This window comes from Hypanus sabinus, chromosome 7, assembly GCF_030144855.1.
Source record: "Hypanus sabinus isolate sHypSab1 chromosome 7, sHypSab1.hap1, whole genome shotgun sequence".
Classification (NCBI taxonomy): Eukaryota; Metazoa; Chordata; class Chondrichthyes; order Myliobatiformes; family Dasyatidae; genus Hypanus; species Hypanus sabinus.
This window is the reverse complement of record NC_082712.1, coordinates 131,025,230-131,044,048: the sequence shown is the minus strand read 5'-3', so window position 1 is coordinate 131,044,048 and position 18,819 is coordinate 131,025,230. Positions and strand designations below refer to the sequence as shown.

Below are 18,819 nucleotides of genomic sequence, written 5' to 3'. Positions count from 1 at the left end.
TGCTTGGTCACAGAACAATACATTGAACATTAACATACAGGTGGAAAAGGGAACGGGAACTAATTTAAAACATCCCTTTTGCAGTCATCCCATCAATTGTACTAATTCGTTCATTCTAGTCACTCCTGATTAAACTGCATTGTCTTGGTTTGGGAATCTAGTTCCAAGATACAAAAGCAGTACACCCACTTACTGGCAAATCAGTCACAAAATAATTTGTTTATGTTAACAGCTGCAACTTGGCAACTGAAATTGGAGGCTGGAAACAGATAGAGGAATGGAAAGATCAAGCAGTTACACAAATAGGGACACACTGAGGCACAGTATGCGTACATAGTGAAACACCATCAGCCAGATCTGACAGCTTCCTTGAACTTGTTTACAATGGAGCAAATTACTTAAACCCACAGTTGCCCGGTTTTATGCAGGCCAATTAACACAACCTCATTGTCATAACATTTGGCTGATGCATATGAGAAAGCCTCATTGTTACCATTTTGCAAACCATATCTCTGGGCCAACCTCTTCTCCACAGATTGTGCACAAGTGTGCTTTTTTCTTCAGTTTACTGCTTGCAATTTATAATATACATTCAGAACCAGATTGGTCCTTGCTTGAATCAATACTGTATCTACAAGATTCACATTACTCCAGAATATTCCCAAACATGGACCATTTAGCCTCCTTGCCTCAGCAATGCTTTGTTGCTTCACCTAGTATCCTTTATCCACTTAACTTCCACATATTTATTGATCCTTGCCTTAAATATATTCAGTAAATGTTCATTCACAAGCATCTTGGGTAGAGAATTCCAATGGTTCATTACCTTTTGGCTGAAGAAATGTTTGCCCTCCTCTGCCCTGAATGGCCACACTTTGATTTTGAAGGGGTGTATGGGGTGTCTAGAGAGGGGTAGCACCTCTGGTCGGGGGGCCTGCCGTGCCCTTTTTCAGGGCAGCTCGTCCACCTTTGGTCCCCACCTGGCGCTTAGCTCTCACCTGTGGCTCCAAGTAGCTGTAGCACGCGCAGTGCCCTCACCCCGGTAAACTGTCTCGGCAGATGGGCCAAACCAGGTGAGGGTAGCCGACGGGTATTCGACCCTCACCGAGGTAGGGGATCTGTCTGTCCCACTGTGGGAAGTCTGACCCTGGCAGATGGAGCGGAGGAGATCGATTAGTGGTCCAACGGTCAGGAAGGCAGGCCAGCAGGCATTGGTGGAGCACTAAGAGCATGACAAGACACTTAGACATCCTGGTCATCCACTGCAAGAGATGGTGATCTCTTTAAACTCACCCGGCAGAAGGCAAAGGCAAACCACTGCTGTAATCTGCCAAGTACGTGATCTCCCAAAATGTCAGAGCGGTGTGGAGGGAAATTGTCCGCCAACTGGAATTTCCGGATGCGACCTAAATCGAATTTATTTTGAGACTATGTGCCCTATTCCCAAATAACTCAGCCAGAGGAATTAATATCCCTATACCTGCCCTTTCAAGCCCTGTACCAGTTTTGTATACTTCAATGTGATCACCTCACATTCTTCTGAAATCTGGGCGGTATTGGCCTAGACTGCTTCAGCTCGGTTCATATGCAATAATCTGCCATTTTAGGGATCAGTCCAGTGAATAAACATGAATAACAAAACTGCAAGCTTCCGTTAAAAAACAAGTATGCTGAGAAAATGCAGAGGGCAGAGGATGAAGGAGACAGGTGATGTAAATGGAGACCACGGGTGAAACTGCTGGTATACAGTAAGCACCTCTTTTTGATGTACAGGTGTTACTAGACACTGGCAGATCAAATGTAAAGCCGAAGAATTCACTAAATGACTGGTGATTATAAAATGTCTACTCATTGGAAAAGTTAATGAATCTGGAAATTTGATTTCACTTGCTCCTTCCAACAGCTAAACTATACGAAACTGGCACATTAACGATAAGGGTTTCACTATCCTGTGCCTGGACTTCAAAACAGCATATTGAAGCATGGAGGGACAATATGACAAGGACAGAAAAAGCAATATTAAAATATGTAAGAATATAACAACTAGTAGCCGGAACAGGGCATAAGGCACCTGAAGTTCTTCTGTTCGATAAAATCATCACTGATCCTGGATCTTATCCACCCTTCCCAACTGACCTCCATAACTTCAACTTCCCTTAGTGTTTGATCCCAGCCACAAGGTGCACTTAAAAACTAAGCATCCATAGTTTGAAGCTAGAAAAATATAGAACTAATTATTCTAAATAAAAACACACAAAATGCTGGTGGAACACAGCAGGCCAGGCAGCATCTATAAGGAGAAGCACTATCGATGTTTCAGGCCGAGACCCTTCGTCAGGACTAACTGAAAGGAGAGATACAAAGAGATTTGAAAGTAGTGGGGGAGGGGGAAATGTGAAATGATAGGAGAAGACCGGAGGGGGTGGGGTGAAGCTAAGAGCTGGAAAGGTGATTGGTGAAAGTGATACAGAGCTGGAGAAGGGAAAGGGTCATGGGACAGGAGGCCTCGGGAGAAAGAAAGTGGGGCGGGAAGCACCACAGGGAGATAGAGAACAGGCAAACAACTAAATATGTCAGGGATGGGGTAAGAAGGGGAAGAGGGGCATTAACGGAAGTTAGAGAAGTCAATGTTCATGCCATCAGGTTGGAGGCTACCCAGCTTGTATATAAGGTGTTGTTCCTCCAACCTGAGTTTGGATTCATTTTGACAGTAGAGGAGGCCATGCATAGACATATCAGAATGGGAATAGGACGTGGAATTAAAATGTGTGGCCACTGGGAGATCCTGCTTTCTCTGGCAGACCGAGCGTAGGTGTTCAGCGAAACGGTTTCCCAGTCTGCGTCGGGTCTCACCAATATATAAAAGGCCACACCCGGAGCACCAGACGCAGTATACCACACCAGCCAACTCACAGGTGAAGACATATTTAGTTGTTTGCCTGTTCTCCATCTCCCTCTGGTGCTTCCCCCCCCCCTTTCTTTCTCCGAGGTCTCCTGTCCCATGATCCTTTCCCTTCTCCAGCTCTGTATCACTTTCGCCAATCACCTTTCCAGCTCTTAGCTTCATCCCACCCCCTCCAGTCTTCTCCTATCATTTCGCATTTCCCCCTCCCCCCCACTACTTTCAAATCTCTTACTATCTTTCCTTTTAGTCAGTCCTGACGAAGGGTCTCGGCCCGAAACGTCAACAGTGCTTCCTCTTATAGATGATGACTGTCCTGCTGCGCTCCACCAGCATTTTGTGTGTGTTGTTTGAATTTCCAGCATCTGCAGATTTCCTCGTGTTTGCATTCTAAACAAAACCTCAGTCTAAAATAGAGAACATGTATTTGTTTTATTTTCCTAAGCAAAGCTAATTTTGCTCCTTTTCTAAAAAAAAATCAAAACCAGGTATCCTCTTCTAACCATACACCACGTCTCTTTCTCATTCTGTAATCTTGGATTTCATTGGTCTAACACATTTTATGTGAAAATGTTGGAACATCCTTCTCATTCCCAATTTTCTAATGCATCCCATGATATTAGGTATTTGCTATTCCTTTCTGACTCTATATCGAGAGTCACCATTCAGTAAAGCCATAACTGCTTTAGCCATTCAAGAAATCAGGTATTCACTGATGAGTACCTTATCAACTCATCTCTCAAAATCTAGGCACCATCTACAGGACCTCAGTTAGAGACCGATAGCATACTCACAACTAGCTTGGGTGAGTCTCAACAGTATCCGTAATGCCATACTGTTTATCCATCATCTTGCAATAACAGTGCACTGATGGTCACTGCTTGGGGAGTCAGGAATGCCAAGTAGAGGACTCACCTCTACTTCTTTCACCATTGTGGAAGCCAGCCTTTGGCCAATTTGACTCACTCCATGTGGGGAGGAGTTCTGAGTACACAAAGACTATGGGACTGGACAACATCTCAGCCACAATACCATATACTCAGCATTTCTAGCCCAATGGTTCCAGTACACTTCCAACACAGGTACCTACCTGTCCATCAATGTGCAAAGCTGCCCTGATCACTGAAAGCAAAACAACTCCAATCAGCCCAATTAGTCTACTATACACCATCAATTAAGGTTTAGAATGTGTTGTCAACATTGCCATCAAGGGAAATTTATGCACCAATAATCTGTTCATTCATACCCAGTATGAACTTCACCTGGACCACTTTGCTTCAAGATGTAGCCTTGATTTAAACATGAACCAAAGAGCCAAATTTCAGACATGAGGTAAGGGTTACAATCCTTAACTTCAAGATGGCTTTTGACTTGACGTCTTTTGGATGACTGTACACCAAGAAATCTGGTAACATTTAATACACAAAGAGAGGAAAGAACTTCACTGATTGAAGTTATACCTTATGCAAAGATTTCCAGTATCTGCAGTTGTTTTTTTTTAAAGTTTTCATCAGCTGTAACATTCTGACTGATTACATCTTCCAGTATCAGAATTCATTCATCACAGTTCCAGGACTTCAAGCAGGAACTCATTAGCAGTCCAATGGTCTTCAGGCATTACATTAATGAAGTAGCTCCCGTAACACAATCAGAAGTAGGAATACACACAAAACTGCTGGAGGAGCTCAGCAGAACAGGAGCATCTATGGAAAAGAGCAAACAGTCAATGTTTTGGGCCGAGACTCTTCATCAGGACTGGAGGTCAGAGTAAGAAGGTGGGAAGAGGAAGTACAAGGTGGCAGGTGATACCTGCAGAAGTAGGAATGCTTGTTGATGATTAGAGGATGTTCTAATTAATTTGTCGCTGCTTGGAAAATGAGGCGCGCTCTGCCTGCCAACAGGAAAACCTCGAGAACATTCTGGCATGATTGCGAAGTGCTAGGCAAGGGCCATCTGCCATTATCAAAATCATGGAAATAATCACTGGAACTGGGCCTGCCACATAGATCCAGTGGCTGCAGGAGAGAGTTGGAGACTGGGTGGCCTAGGACTGATTATTTACTCCTGATGGCCCAAGAACAAATAGGGTTAGGCAACAAATGCTTCCGTATTCCAAAAAATGAGTAAGTATATAAGTAATACCGTTTGGTATATACATTCCTTAGGATACTCTACTAATCTTTCTTAAAATGAACTTCCATTTTCTGTGCTCAACCATCAAATAAACTGAACTTTATCAATAAAGACATAGAGGATAAAAGCAGGTAATGCATGCAGAACTATTTTAAAAGTTGAGTTCTAGCCTCAACTGAGGTATTCCAGTTAGACTTGAAAGAATATGAAGGAATTGGAGAGGGTCCACAAAGACCTGTGAGCATAGTTACCAACAGCTCAGAACAGCACAGAAACCAGCATCACCCCCTCCCCATGGACCTCGTCTACTTTCCTGCTGCCTCTATAATCAAAGACCATACCCAGTCCAGACATTCTCGCTTCTCCTCACTTCCACTGGACAGAAGATACATAAGCTTGAAAGGACATGTCATCTGGGTCAAGGACAGCTTCTATCCCACTCTTATAAGATTATATTCCTACATATGAGAAGATGGACTCAGAACCTCACAATCTACTTTGTTATGACTATATGCCTTATGGTCAACCTGCACTGCACTTTCTCAGTAACTGTAACAATATTTTCTGCACTCTGTAGCTGTTTTTACTTTGTACTATCTCAATGCACTTTTGTAATGAATTGATCTGTACGAAGACAAGACTTTCACTGTACCTCGATACCTGTGACAATACTAAACCAATTTGCCAATCTGATACATTAGAGAAGGTGGAATTGTTTTCTTTAATAAGAAAAGAATGAGAGAAAATTTGGTAGACGTATATAAATTGATGATGGATCTGGACTAAGTGGGAGGCTTTTCTTGTTGGGGAATAATCATAAACTACTAGCCACAATGGAAGGAGAGAATTGCAAAAGAAATCAAAGAAGATCTTTCTACGCAGTGTTTGGTTGGCATCTGCACTGCCTGCAGATAAAGAAACATAGAAAACCTACAGCACAATATAAGCCCTTTGGCCCACAAAGCTGTGCCGAACATGTCCTTACCTTAGAACTACCTAGGCTTACCCATATTTTTCTAAGTTCCATGTATCCATCCAGGAGTCTCTTAAAAGACCCTATCGTATCCACCTCCACCACCACTGCTGGCAGCTCATCACGCACTCACCACCCTCTGCATAAAGAGTTTACCCCTGACATCTCTGTACCTACCTCCAAGCACCTTAAAACTATTCCCTCTCGTGCTAGCCATTTCAGCTCTGGGAAAAATCCTCTGACAGTCCACGCGCTCAGTGGATATGGCGCAGACAAGTTTCCATTGTGGCCAAGAGCACACTGAACAAACAAATGGTGAAGAAAAATCTTCAAAGGTAAGGAAAAGGATCAAGAGGGTGGAATGTGTGATGTGCTCTGGTAAAGAGTTGGTGTGACTGTGATGAGCTAAATGCCCTTCTGTACTGTAACCACTCTGTGACCAATGATACAACAATAACGTAATGATAAACATCAACAGCTCCACTCTCCTCATTATGCTCCATGCTAGCCTGGATTCCTTGGTAACCACTAAGCCAATACCTTCAAGTGTCCTATAGATACCATCAACAATCACTGTCATAAAAAGGACTGCAGTAGTTTGTGGAAATGATCCGTTCTTAAGCAATGAAAGGGCAATAACTGCAGCTTCCCCATCACTGGTAATATCTTGAATTGTTAAATATAAAATATTCCCACAAGCATCTCTTATTCATAAAGAAGCACAAATTTCAATATTAAAACTTTCATATTAGTGGTATCCATTCTTGGAAGTGCTTTGTGACTAAAATACAGTAATTTCACCTTCATTAAAGTAACATTTGCATTCACAAAATCTCAAAGTAGAAGTTAAAATCAAAGAAAATTTGTTATAGTAAATTCTAAAGTAAATAAGGTATATACTCTATATGTCACCAAATACATTGAGATTCATTTTCTTGCAGACATTTACAGGAAAATAAGGAAATAAATAGAACCTACTAAAACTATACGAAGATTGACAAGCAACCAATCTACAAAAGAAGACAAATTGTGCAAAGTATAAATAAATAATACTGAGAACACGACTTGTAGAATCATTCATAGTGAGGTGGTTGTGGAATCATTTCAGAGGAGAGGTGAGTGAAGTTACCCTCAGAGGTTCAGCAGCCTGATGGCTGAAGGGTAATAACTGTTCCTGAACTTGGTGGTGTGGAACCTAAGCCTCTTGTACCTCTTTCCTGATGGAAGTAACAAGAAGCCAGCATGGCCTAGATGGTGGGGCTCCTTGATTATGGATGCTGCTTTCTTCCGACAGGCTCCTTTCATCTATAAATCCATTTACATCTAGACAGTATCGCAATGCCATTACTCAGAGAGGCCCTCGATGTGCAAGGTTTCTGAATTTTCTTTTGGAAGTAACAAGTAAAGGTAAAAATAATGGGGCAACAGAATAGAAATTGAAGTACATCGCATTTTCAGCTGTGAGGTTCCAGTTTCTTATTGATAGTGTGATCAACAATGGTGCAGAAGATACAATCAGAAAAAAAATGCATTGTAGGAAAAAAACATTTACTTCAAAATTGAACATTAATTTCAACAGCACAGTGATTGGACAGAATGGAGCCCTTCCTCAACACAAGGAGCAGAACTAATATCTTACACCATCAGCACATCTTACCAATACCACACACCAGTCCATCTGTACAAACAAACACTGTAATACTCATCTGACTTTTCTCTCTTTTTAAGAGTTATTTTATATCTCCCTCTCTGAATTCTGAAGCTAATGAACTGAGACAAATGAACTCCAATGCTTAAACGGGCCTATTTGTTCATATGTGTTCAGTTAGTATAGGCACAGAAACAATGAGTGTTTCCTGATCAGTACGGTTCAATAATACAACGGGCAGAATTTTAACCAATCAACCTTCGTGGATCAGGATTCATGCTCTTTTTGAATGTTTTAGGCTCTGTTGCTTCTCAGATTGATAACGCTGTGTAGAGCAGGGGGTTCCCAATTTTTTATGCCATGGACCCCTTATCATTAATCGAGGGGTCCCTGGACCCCAGGTTGGGAACGCCTGGTGCAGAGACATTCCTGTGAGTACTCTTTTCCAGTGCCTGGCATAATCCATTCAAGGTACGTTATTTCCAAAGATTGAAGCTTTGTAGGGAAGAGAAACTCTGCAGAAAATCAATACTTTGTCCAATACTCAGCATTACATCGTCTACATTACCCTAATCCATGTACCTATCCCAACTTCCCTTAAACGTCGAAATCAAGCTCAAATGCACCACTTGTGCTGGCAGCTCATTCCACACTCTCATGACCCTCTAGAAACTTCTCGAGATGAAGAAGTTTCTCCTCATGTTCCCCTTAAACTTTTCACCTTTCACTCTTAACCCATGACCTCTGAATGTAGTCCCACCCAACCTCAGTGGAAAACTCTGCTTGCATTTACCCTATCTATACCCCTCATAATTTTGTATGCCTCTATCGAATCTCCTCTCAATCCTTTACGTTCCAAGGAATAAAGTCCTAACCTATTTAATCTTTCATTATAACTCAGGTCTTCCAGTCCCAGCAAACATCCTTGTAAATTTTCTCTGTACACTTTCAACCTTGTTTACATCTTTCCTGTAGGTAGGTGATCAAAACTGCACACAATACTCCAAATTAGGCCTCGATAATGCCTTACTTAACTTCAACATAACATCCCATCTCCTGTATTCTATAAGGGGACGGCAAGATAGCACAGTACCAATAACCTGGGTTCAATTCCCATCCCTGCCTGTAAGGAGTCTGTATGTTCGCCCTGTGGCTGTGTGGTTTCTTTTAGGTGCTCCAGTTTCCTCCCATGATCCAAAGATGTACCCATTGGTAGGTGAATTGGTTATTGTACATTGTCCCATGATTAAGCTAGGGTTAAATTGGTGGTTTACTGGGTGGCACAACTTGAAGGATCAGAAGGGTTTCTCTGTGCAGTATATCAATAAATAAATAAATAAATAAATAAATAAAGACTGATTTATGAAGGTCAATGTGTCAATACCTTCTTTCCAACTTTATCTACCTGTGACACTACTTTCAATAAATTATGAAGCTGTAATCCCAGATCCCTTTGCTCTACCACACTCCTCAGTGCCCTGTGTAAGACCTACCCTGGTTGGTCCTACCAAAGTGCAATAATTCGCACCTGTCTACATTAAACTCCATCTGCCATTCCTCAGCTTTTCCGGATCCCACTGCAAGATTCGACAGCCTTCCTCACTGTCACATAATGATACATTTAGTGTGGAAGTCTTGCCTTCAAAGATTCCCTAAAATAAATTCAGTGCTATGAAAATGGTACAGGCTACAGAACACCTGCAATCCATATTCAAACATTACAGGCAGAAGGGAAATCCACAAACAGTAAAAATACACAGAAGGTCAGTCAGCATCAGAAACTAAAATGATACGTGGATATTTTGCATATGGAGCCTGATGGTCTGATGCTGAGGGGCCTGTTACGTACTGTTAACAAGTTCTGCTTTTGTTTTAAATTAAGCATTAATTGTACAGGATAAACAGTGTTAAAATATATACAGAATGCTGACCTGTGTTGTAATGTCTGAAGGGGCCATCTGCATAAGCCATTCTGGACTGCGCTACCTCTTGGTCTGTGTACAAGTGAGAATAGATCATAAACAAATGTATCAATTTTCATACTTCCTCTTAATTCCATTTCAGTTTCGGCTACCTAAAGGCATTGCCTCTTCCAGGTCTTGAGAAGATCCTGATCCCACCTTTTTCCACATTCACAGGAGCATTTTACTGCAGAATCTAATAGATAAGAATTCGGGGTTAAGTTTTGCCCCGTTACCTGGGGTATACTGAAGCCAATTGCATTGAGAATGTTGCTGCTCTGACTGACAGCAGATAATTCAACACTGTCTCAACTTGCATCCTGATTTCATAATGAATGAAAAGAAAATCAAGAGAAACAAGTAACTATCCAATTCAATCGACTGATTGGAGCCTTTGAAGAATTTTAGTTTTCCCGATTGAAGCAGTGCTAGAGAAATGAGGACTGTTAATGATGCAGTGCTATTATTTTAAAAAAAAGGATACCTGGAGTAACTACCTGTGTTATACCTGTGTAATTGGCAAGTTGCTGAAATTAGTTCTAAGGGACAGTCTAAACACTCATTTAGGAACGATCAGCATGGGTTTGTTAAGGGAAGATTGTGTCTGACTAATGATTTTTTTTGTGGAAGTAACAATGAGTGAGAATGAGGGTAATGGCTTTGGTGTAGCCTTTCTGGACTTTAGCAAGACTTTTGATGAAGTTCTGTATTAATGGTCTGGTCAAGAAAGTAAATTCCATTGGATCCAAATGAGATGATCAAATTGAACTCAACATTGATTATTAGCAAGTAATGATTAGATGCCTTTGTGAGTGGAAGGCTGCTACCTGTGGGATTCCATGGGAATCTGCAACTGGTCCCTTGCTATTTGTAATAGTCTGGAATTAAATTAAGGGGGCACGGCAAGAGTTTCAGAGCTGATTGACAACTGAAGGACTGTTTGTTTGATGGGGAGAGGAAATCTTTATACTCCAGAAAGATAGAGATGGAGAGTTGGGCAAAAAATGGAATACAGAAATTAATCTAGAGAAGTGTGAGGTAGTACACGTGGGAAGGTACAACAAGGCAAGGAGATGTGCAATAAGTACAGCTATTGACCAATGTGGAGGCACGAAAGCATCTTTGAGTGAATGTCCACAGATCCTTAACAATAGCTCAATATGATGGTTAACATAGAAAACCTACAGTACAATACAGGCCCTTCAGCCCACAATGCTGTGCCAAACATGTACTTACTTATAAATTATCTAAGATTACCCATAACCCTCTATTTTTCTAAGCTCCATGCCCCTATCCAGGAATCTCTTAAAAGACCCCATCATATCCGCCTCCACCACCATTGCCGGCAGCCCATTCCACACACTCACCACTCTCTGCATAAGAAACTTACCCCTGATATCTCCTCTGCACTTAATTCCAAGCACCTTCAAACTATGCCCTCTCATGTTAGCCATTTCAGCCCTGGGAAAAAGCCTATCCACACGATAAACACCTCTCATCATCAATGGTTAAAAAGCAGGAAGGGTAATTTAGAGTTGTGTAAAAAATTTACTGGAACACAGCTTGAGTACTGTATGCAGTCCAAGTCACTGAATTACAGAAAATATGTATTTGCAGTAAGGAGACTTCAGAGAATATGTATAAGGACATGGCCAGGTCTGGAAATAGATATCAGCAAAATCGGTTAGCGAGGGTTATTCTATTCCTAACAGGTAAAGGAAGCTTTATAAAATCTTGAGGAGGCTAAGAAATAGGAAGAACTATTCTCTGACAATATAAATGTCTTAGGTTCAAAGTAATTAGTTGAAAGAATAGAGGGAATATAAGGAAAATCTCTTTTTTCACTCAGAGAAACACAGGGATCTGAAGCTCACTGCCTGAAAGGGTGGAAGAGTGAAACCATCAATACATTAAACCCTCAATACTTGGATGTGTGCTTCAAAAGCCCTGACCTGCTCAAGTAGCTTAAGTTGGAAAGAGAGAATAGTCTGGTCCCTGTCTATCAACTGGCACAGGTAACAAGGATTGGATGACTAGTATTGTAAATTTTCTATACAAGTGATTCCATATTCTCTGTTTTATCAACATTTTCCCAAAGAAGACAAGAAGAATCTAAAAAAGTAACATTTTTAGAAAGTTGCAAGGAGGTCAATGTTTGATCTCAATTTTAAGGCCACTTTAGAAGAGCTTTTGCCAAATCTTCTATTGTTTATTTGCAAACACATCCAGGATGTAAATAAACAGGGTTGATGTACAACTTCCCATTACTCATGGCCAACTTGGTAAAAGTCATGTTTGGCTTAAGAAATAAGACATAACAAGATTTACAAAATCGTCTTCATATAGCCTATTTATGGGTCACCTTCTCTTTTTAAAAGGTAATTCTAAAGGGATGAATACAAAAAAAATTCTGGTGGTGGGAATCACTGTTTAAGCAGAGGTGGTATTTCTGAAAGCAATGTTACATGGGTTCCTGTTTAAAATGTGATTGTAGCACTTTTATAAATTGCAAGAGAAAAGTATGCAGCGAATGCAGAACAAACCCTTTGGAGTATTGATGTACAGAGAGATCTTGGGATCCATATCTCTCTGCAACTCAAATAGATAGGGTGTCAAAGAAGGCATATGGCACACTTCCCTTTGTCAATCAGGGCAAAGAGAATAAAACATAGCTGGCTACATCGAGCTGGGGAATTAGCTAAAATGGTAAAGCACTCGCTTGGCATGCAAGAAAAGCGGGATCAATATTTGTACTCTCCATTCCTTTCTGGAGCAGAACAGCAGTGTAGTGGTTAGCATAATACTCTTACAGTGCCAGTGACTTGGGTTCAGTTCCACCGCTATGTAATGAGTTTGTACCTTCTCTTCATGATCGCATGTGTTTCCTCTGGGACTGTGGTTTCCTCCCATATTCCAAAGACATATGGGTTAGTAGGTTAATGGGTCACATGGGTGTAATTGGGTGGTGCGGGCTTCTTGGCCTGGGAGGGCCTGTTAACATGCTGTATCTCCAAATGAATAACTGGTCAGACCACACTTGGAGTGTTGTGTAGATTTCTGGATGTCAGGAAGGAATGTCATGATTATGGAGAGGGTACAGAAGAAACTCACAAGGAGCAAAAACCAAACCACTTAAAGAACTCAGTGGTCCAGAAGTGAAAGACTGGTCATATTTTAGGACCAATAAAGAGTCTTGATCCAAACCATTGACTTCTCTTCACTTTCACAGATTCAGAATGTGACCTGTTGAGTTCTTCCAGCGATCTGTTTTTTGTTCCAGATTCCAACTAGTAGTTTCTTTTGTCTCCAGGCTTACCAGGTTGCTGCCTGGACTGGAGTGTATCAGCTATAAGGAGAGATCAAATAAACTTTAATTGCTTTTTTCTGGAGCCTCAGAGGCTGAGGAGTGATCTGATATAAGTATATACAATTATGAAAGACATTGATACGGTAAATAGCCAGAATTTTTTTTTGCAGATTGGAATTATCAAATACTAGAGGATATAATTTTGAGGTGAGAGGAAAAGTTTAAAGATGGTAGGTCTTTGGAACTCACTGCCGGGGGAATGGTAGAAGCAGGTATAATGACAACATTTAAGAGGCTTTTAGACAGACACATAAACATGCAGGGAATTGGGGGATATGGACCATGTACAGGCAGATGGGATTCTTTTAGATTACCTTCATGTTGGCACAGATATAGTGAGCCAAAGACCTGTTCCCATGGTGAACTATTCTGTGTTCTAATAATGATGAAGCCAGGTTTTTGACGATAATTAGATTGAAAAAATTGGAATACTAAAAATCCATAAGTTTCAATAACAGAAGCATGCATCCTATCCATCACTAACAGAACAAAGACAAGTTATCTTGCCCGCTTGCACTTTGGATAACCAACTGTGTGTGTGCTCTCAACATCTTATATCATATCAGGCAATTCATCTTAAATCTGTGAATATGAGCCTGTACATATTTGGGAGAAACTGAGGAAATTTAAGAAATGCGTGTGACAGGTAATCTGATGGAATATTTTAAAGAAGTAACTTTATATATGTGATATTCTGTGTGAAAGCGAGCAGTAAGAGAGAGAAAAAGAGTATTTCAGAGTGAGTAGAGGATAAATTGAGATCATATTAAAAAAGGAAATGAATGAGTTCAAGAATAAAACAGAAACAATGAAAATGTTTGAAAGACGAAAAGAATTATAACAGAATGAAATGTAACAGTGTAATAAAAGAGCAGAAAAAGCACAAAATTCAACAGTCCCCTTTTAATACTAACTGTCAAAGTCCTCTTTATAAAAAGCACAGGTAATATTTAATATCCACAAATAAAAGAAATAACTGCACAAAATACAAAACTTTCCTCATTGATCGCCAGTTTGGAATGTGGGCTCCATTTATTGTGAAACAGAAATATTATAATTATATTTTAGTAATCACTATAAGTAATTACTGGGAAACCTTGTCATCATTCATTGATAATTTACAAATCTACCAACCACAATTTCCATGATACTAATCAGGAAACTGAGGAGAATGGCAAATAAATGTGTGTGCCAGAACAGGCAAGGTGGGGGCTGGTTTATCTGTATTGGAGAGAAAGCTCCAACAATTATTTATGATGTTTTAAAATACTGTTAACAACCAAAATTTCTTCTGAGCGGCAATGATCTTACTCTAAGCATCCAACAGATAAACCTAGAGAGACTGACTTGCAGATCTCAAATCGAAATGACCCAGCTGGGCACAAGATGCCCTCTGTCTAGCAACAAATAAAATTTTCTGATGTGAACCAGGCTTGTGTGCAAACCTATTCCACACAACGACTAGACTCCTAATAGAATGAAGTAACAGAGAGAATCTATTGGCTAAAAACTTACATTGCTATAAGATAATTTATAATCTACCTAATGTTAATAGAATATTATAAGTACTAAAAGTCCCTCATGTAATCAGTAGGCTACCTGAGCATTGATGTTCTGATATGGATTTAAACCACCTTTTACATACCAGAAAGTAGCTTAGTAAGCTACCTTAAAGCATTTCATACAATGAAATGTGTGTGGATTGTGGGGACTGGCACAGGAGAAGGAAATTCAAAAGTATGAATGCCACACACACATACTCACAACTATTGGATGATTGAACAGTTGGTCTGTTTTTGGTGGTGGGTGATGGATGGAGGACTATTGGCTCCTACAGCAAAAGAAATTGCTGATCCTCTTTAAATGATAACACAGGAACTTTAATATTCACGTTAAACACTGGACTTTAGGCTTAGAAGTCTTCACTCCAAATATGGAAGCTCTTGCCAGGGCCTATATTTTGACTGGGAGGCAGATAACCGATGACTCCCTAAACTGCCGCTTGCATCTTAATGCACATGTGAAATCGTTAATATTCACCTTCAAAATGAAATTGGTTTCGTTGGTCCAGAAATAAAAAGGTCCAGGACAGAAGTGCTTTGTAACAGTCAAAGATCTAATCTATCTGTTAGCTATTCATTTTTTTTTAAACGATGAATGTTGGGACTCAGAATAAGAGAAACGTTGAAAAAACACCTGAAACAAATCATCTTTCTCTACAGCCCATCCGAATTTTTAAAAATCTAAATAGAGCTTTTCAGAAATGGATGTTTCACTGCCTTCTAAAATTAAAACACCTTTTACACGAATCAATTTCTGGTACTAATAAATTTGGATCCAGCGTGGTGTTAACGATATTTCATTTCTCCGGATGCTGACTTGTTCGCCTGTAATACTAGTAACGACGTGTATAAGTAGTTGTTTTGCCGAGGTTAAGGAGAAGTAATTACATATTGACCAATACTCTTCACTCTGTCTGATCTGCCTTTCCTCTGCTGCACTTAATACAAGAATATATTCCCATCGATTCCTCCATCAGCTGTAGAGATAGGCCTAAGTCGTCATTACATCTTAGGGCGGCTGTCACGTGTCGGCAATATTCGTTCTCACGTTGCCAATCCGTCGCAAGAAAGTTCCTCAAGCCCTCTCCCATCATTTGTCATAACGCCGGCAGAGAACCCCCAGAAACCATCTCTACATGTGGCCCCACGGATTCCTTCAAGCTCGCAGCAATCGATAGCGAGGTGGTCTTGCATAAACTTACAGTCTAAAATCGGACAACCCCCCCCCCCCCCCCCCGAGGGCAACTTATACTCTGAAAAGCCCAAATGCAACTAGTTCTATTATGGAACCATGAAGAAAGCCATTCGACCCATCAATCCTTTGGCCCGCTCGATTCCCTGAGGTCCCTGTCCTGCCCCTTCTACCTACTTTCCTTTCTGAAGTATCAGTTCCACTTGAAAATTATTGTTGCATCAACCTTCACACTTGAGGTAGTTTTCCTTTCATATGATGGTATCCTTGCTCACCCTCACATCGCGACATTTCCTCCCCTTTCCTTTTCTCTTCCATATTGTGCACAACAGATCTATCAGGGTGAACACGAGGAAATCTGCAGATGCTGGAAATTCAAACAACAAGACACACAAAATGCTGGTGGAACACAGCAGGCCAGGCAGCATCTATAGGGAGAAGCGCTGTCGACGTTTCGGGCCCAGACCCTTCGTCTATCAGGGTGCCGTGTCAGCTTACGTTGTAAATATTCATTTTCAAATGGGCAACCGTGACTTATTATTTACCTGCGCTTCAAAACCAGGCAACTCATTTCCTTCACTCATCTCCTCCTCAGTCTAAAAACTCAAGCTTGCTGTTCCCTCCTCCGCAATTTCTCGAGAGCCTTCCGATCCTGCATTTGCCAAAGAGCATTACGTTTTCCTCCCGTCCGAGCACTACCAACACAGAAATCTGTCGCGGGAATGGAATATCCATAAATTAAGTCATATCATCCCAAAGCATGACTACAGTGTGCACTGTGGGTACCGCCAGAAGTAACTGCCCCAGGAAAGGCCTGTAACTATCAAAACTCCCTTAAAATGTCTCTCATTAATCCAACAAACAAGCGATCCCTTACGATTAGTAACCTCTCTGTCATTTCCAATAAGTGAAGGTAAATATATTGGAATGCCATTCTTCGCACCTGCACAGAATCTAGAAAACTATTACTAATTGATTTTTAATAAACTTAATCCTTTTATTACATATCAATTAATCACACACTCTGTATTAGAATGAAATGAAATAAATTATGCGCATCACCTGTCTGCGATATTCTTTCCCTTTCCCACCTCAACCACTGCCACTTTAAGACTAAAGGATCTCTCGCCGTGAGTTCAAACTCCGCCGATCGTTTGCAGTTTGATGCACTGCCCGGGGGTTTCAGGGATTTAGAAGGGGATTACTGTGTGCGCGAGAGAGACGGAATCGCAGTCATATGCTTGCTCTGTACCAGCTCGGACAAACGGGCGATCGCAATCTCCCAAAGCAGATTAATTTAAATAAACACACGTGAAAATCTCAAACTTAATTCCTGCTTTAAAGCGAACAATTCTCCTTCTTCGCAAGAACACAGCAAGGATGCCAGGGCGAAATAGTGAACGCGGGCCACCAGAACGTCGGTTTTTATAAGTACCCTACATCAAGGAGTTGGACAAAAAAAGATCCACAAAGTCCCTGAAAAATAATCGACTTCTTTTCACGAAAGTAATCATTTTTCATGAAAACACAATTACAATCAAACTCGATCTCCGTCACGCATTTAAACAACGGGTTTGTAATTATATATAATGTGAACTTTGTCTAAACTTATAAAAATGTTTTTCTCAATGTTCTCTGCTTCTTATTATAATGTTTTATAAACTTTACCAAAACTGTTCACGGGATATTTTGTGCTTTAAAATATATATTCAGTGCTACAAAACTACAGAAGTCGCGCACAAATACTTCAATCGAGTTGTGCGCGCAGTTGAATGAATGAAGTAAAGCAAATATTCAGCTCCAAACTATTCTGAAATTGTTTTGTTATATTTTAAACACACATCAGAATCACGCATTGTGCAGAACACCCAGTCCTACCTACGACCCTGTAACCCTTTTGTGCTTTACTTTTGTCGTCTCGTTTTCCCGCAGATCGCTGCCATTTTCGACATGAATAAATAACTGATCAAAGTTTATTAGGGTTTTTTTTAGCAAATCCAAGGAGCGTCCCCATTTTCTTTTTACCTTCAAAAAAGCGTTGTAAGGCTTCAGTCTCGTCAACCACTTCCATTTCTCTATCAGCTAACGACTCCTCCCCGACACATCCATGTAAAGAGTTCGCTCGCTTCTAGAACTTCAAAACATCAGGGAATTCCCACAACAATAAATGATACAAGCGAAGATTGGCCGAGAAGGGGGAAAGTCTGGAGCCCCTGCTAGCGAATCCACGATCTCGCACCTCCTCAGTGTACCTGCGGGAGGTCAGTTTCACGACTTAGTGTCGTGCTGCCAACTCCTCTGATTAGTTTCAAACCAAACCTTATCTTTATTTCGATTTGGCTAAAACTTCAGCACCGAAAACGTAGGGATTTGTACCTCTCACTTCTTCATGAGTTCAAGAGGATAAAAAGAAACGTTTCTCCTTTAATAAAGCAAAAGTACTACAGCCAGGATTCCCGGTTCAGATTCCCTCCCCTCTTGCTTCCCCCAGCCCACCCTCCCCGTCCGTCCGATGGGATTTTTTTTCTCTCTCTCCACTTATCGCTCTGCTGCCCGATATGATGTCAGCTGGAGCATAACGTCACTCATTCGTCGACGTGCTCCACAATAAACTGCAAACGAGCAGTTGCTTTACCGGGGAAATGCTGGCCGCAGAAAGTGGGGTGGAGGGATTAGTTTTGCAATGTTTGTCTAAAATAAGTCAAAGGTCATTTCGTTTGTTGAAGAAAGCCTAAGGTCAGACGGGTGATGGATTTCTTAAACCTGTAACCTCTGAAGCACTTCCTTGTTGATCCAGTTTCTTCGGTAGACAAAAACTGGTGCTCCTCGTCACTTTTACTTCTACATAGCTCACCCTACACATTGTCTTACTTTATATACTTTTTTATTTTAGTCATCTATCCATTTATTTGGTCAGGTGTCTTACAATGAAGTACAATGGGCTACGATACCAGTTGAAAGAGCAAATTGATGATATTCTGAAATCACAATGTAATTTGTGTGGTTTTCTTTTCTTAGATCTCAGAGCTCCTCTCCTATCTCAACTGTCCCTTCAGCACAAAAATTATAGACATTGTATTG

The 18,819-nt window shown here is 40.8% G+C and overlaps 1 protein-coding gene across 6 annotated transcripts in view; it reads right to left on the bottom strand.

The window, feature by feature from the left end:
* myrf (myelin regulatory factor) overlaps window positions 1–18,223 on the bottom strand; it is a 264,892-nt gene extending 246,669 nt beyond the window's left edge. For 2 of the 6 annotated variants that reach the window (XM_059975651.1, XM_059975652.1), the window contains exons 1-2: window positions 17,764–18,223; window positions 9,588–9,650 (exon numbers count right to left, since the gene is read on the bottom strand). In XM_059975651.1, the coding sequence (XP_059831634.1) occupies window positions 9,588–9,650; window positions 17,764–17,809 (109 nt within the window). In that variant the 5' untranslated portion in view covers window positions 17,810–18,223. Of the gene's footprint in view, window positions 1–9,587; window positions 9,651–16,283; window positions 16,431–17,763 lie in introns of those variants that run through there. The other 4 variants (XM_059975657.1, XM_059975654.1, XM_059975655.1 and 1 more) reach the window with 3 other exon arrangements.
* Window positions 18,224–18,819: the final 596 nt, after the last annotated feature.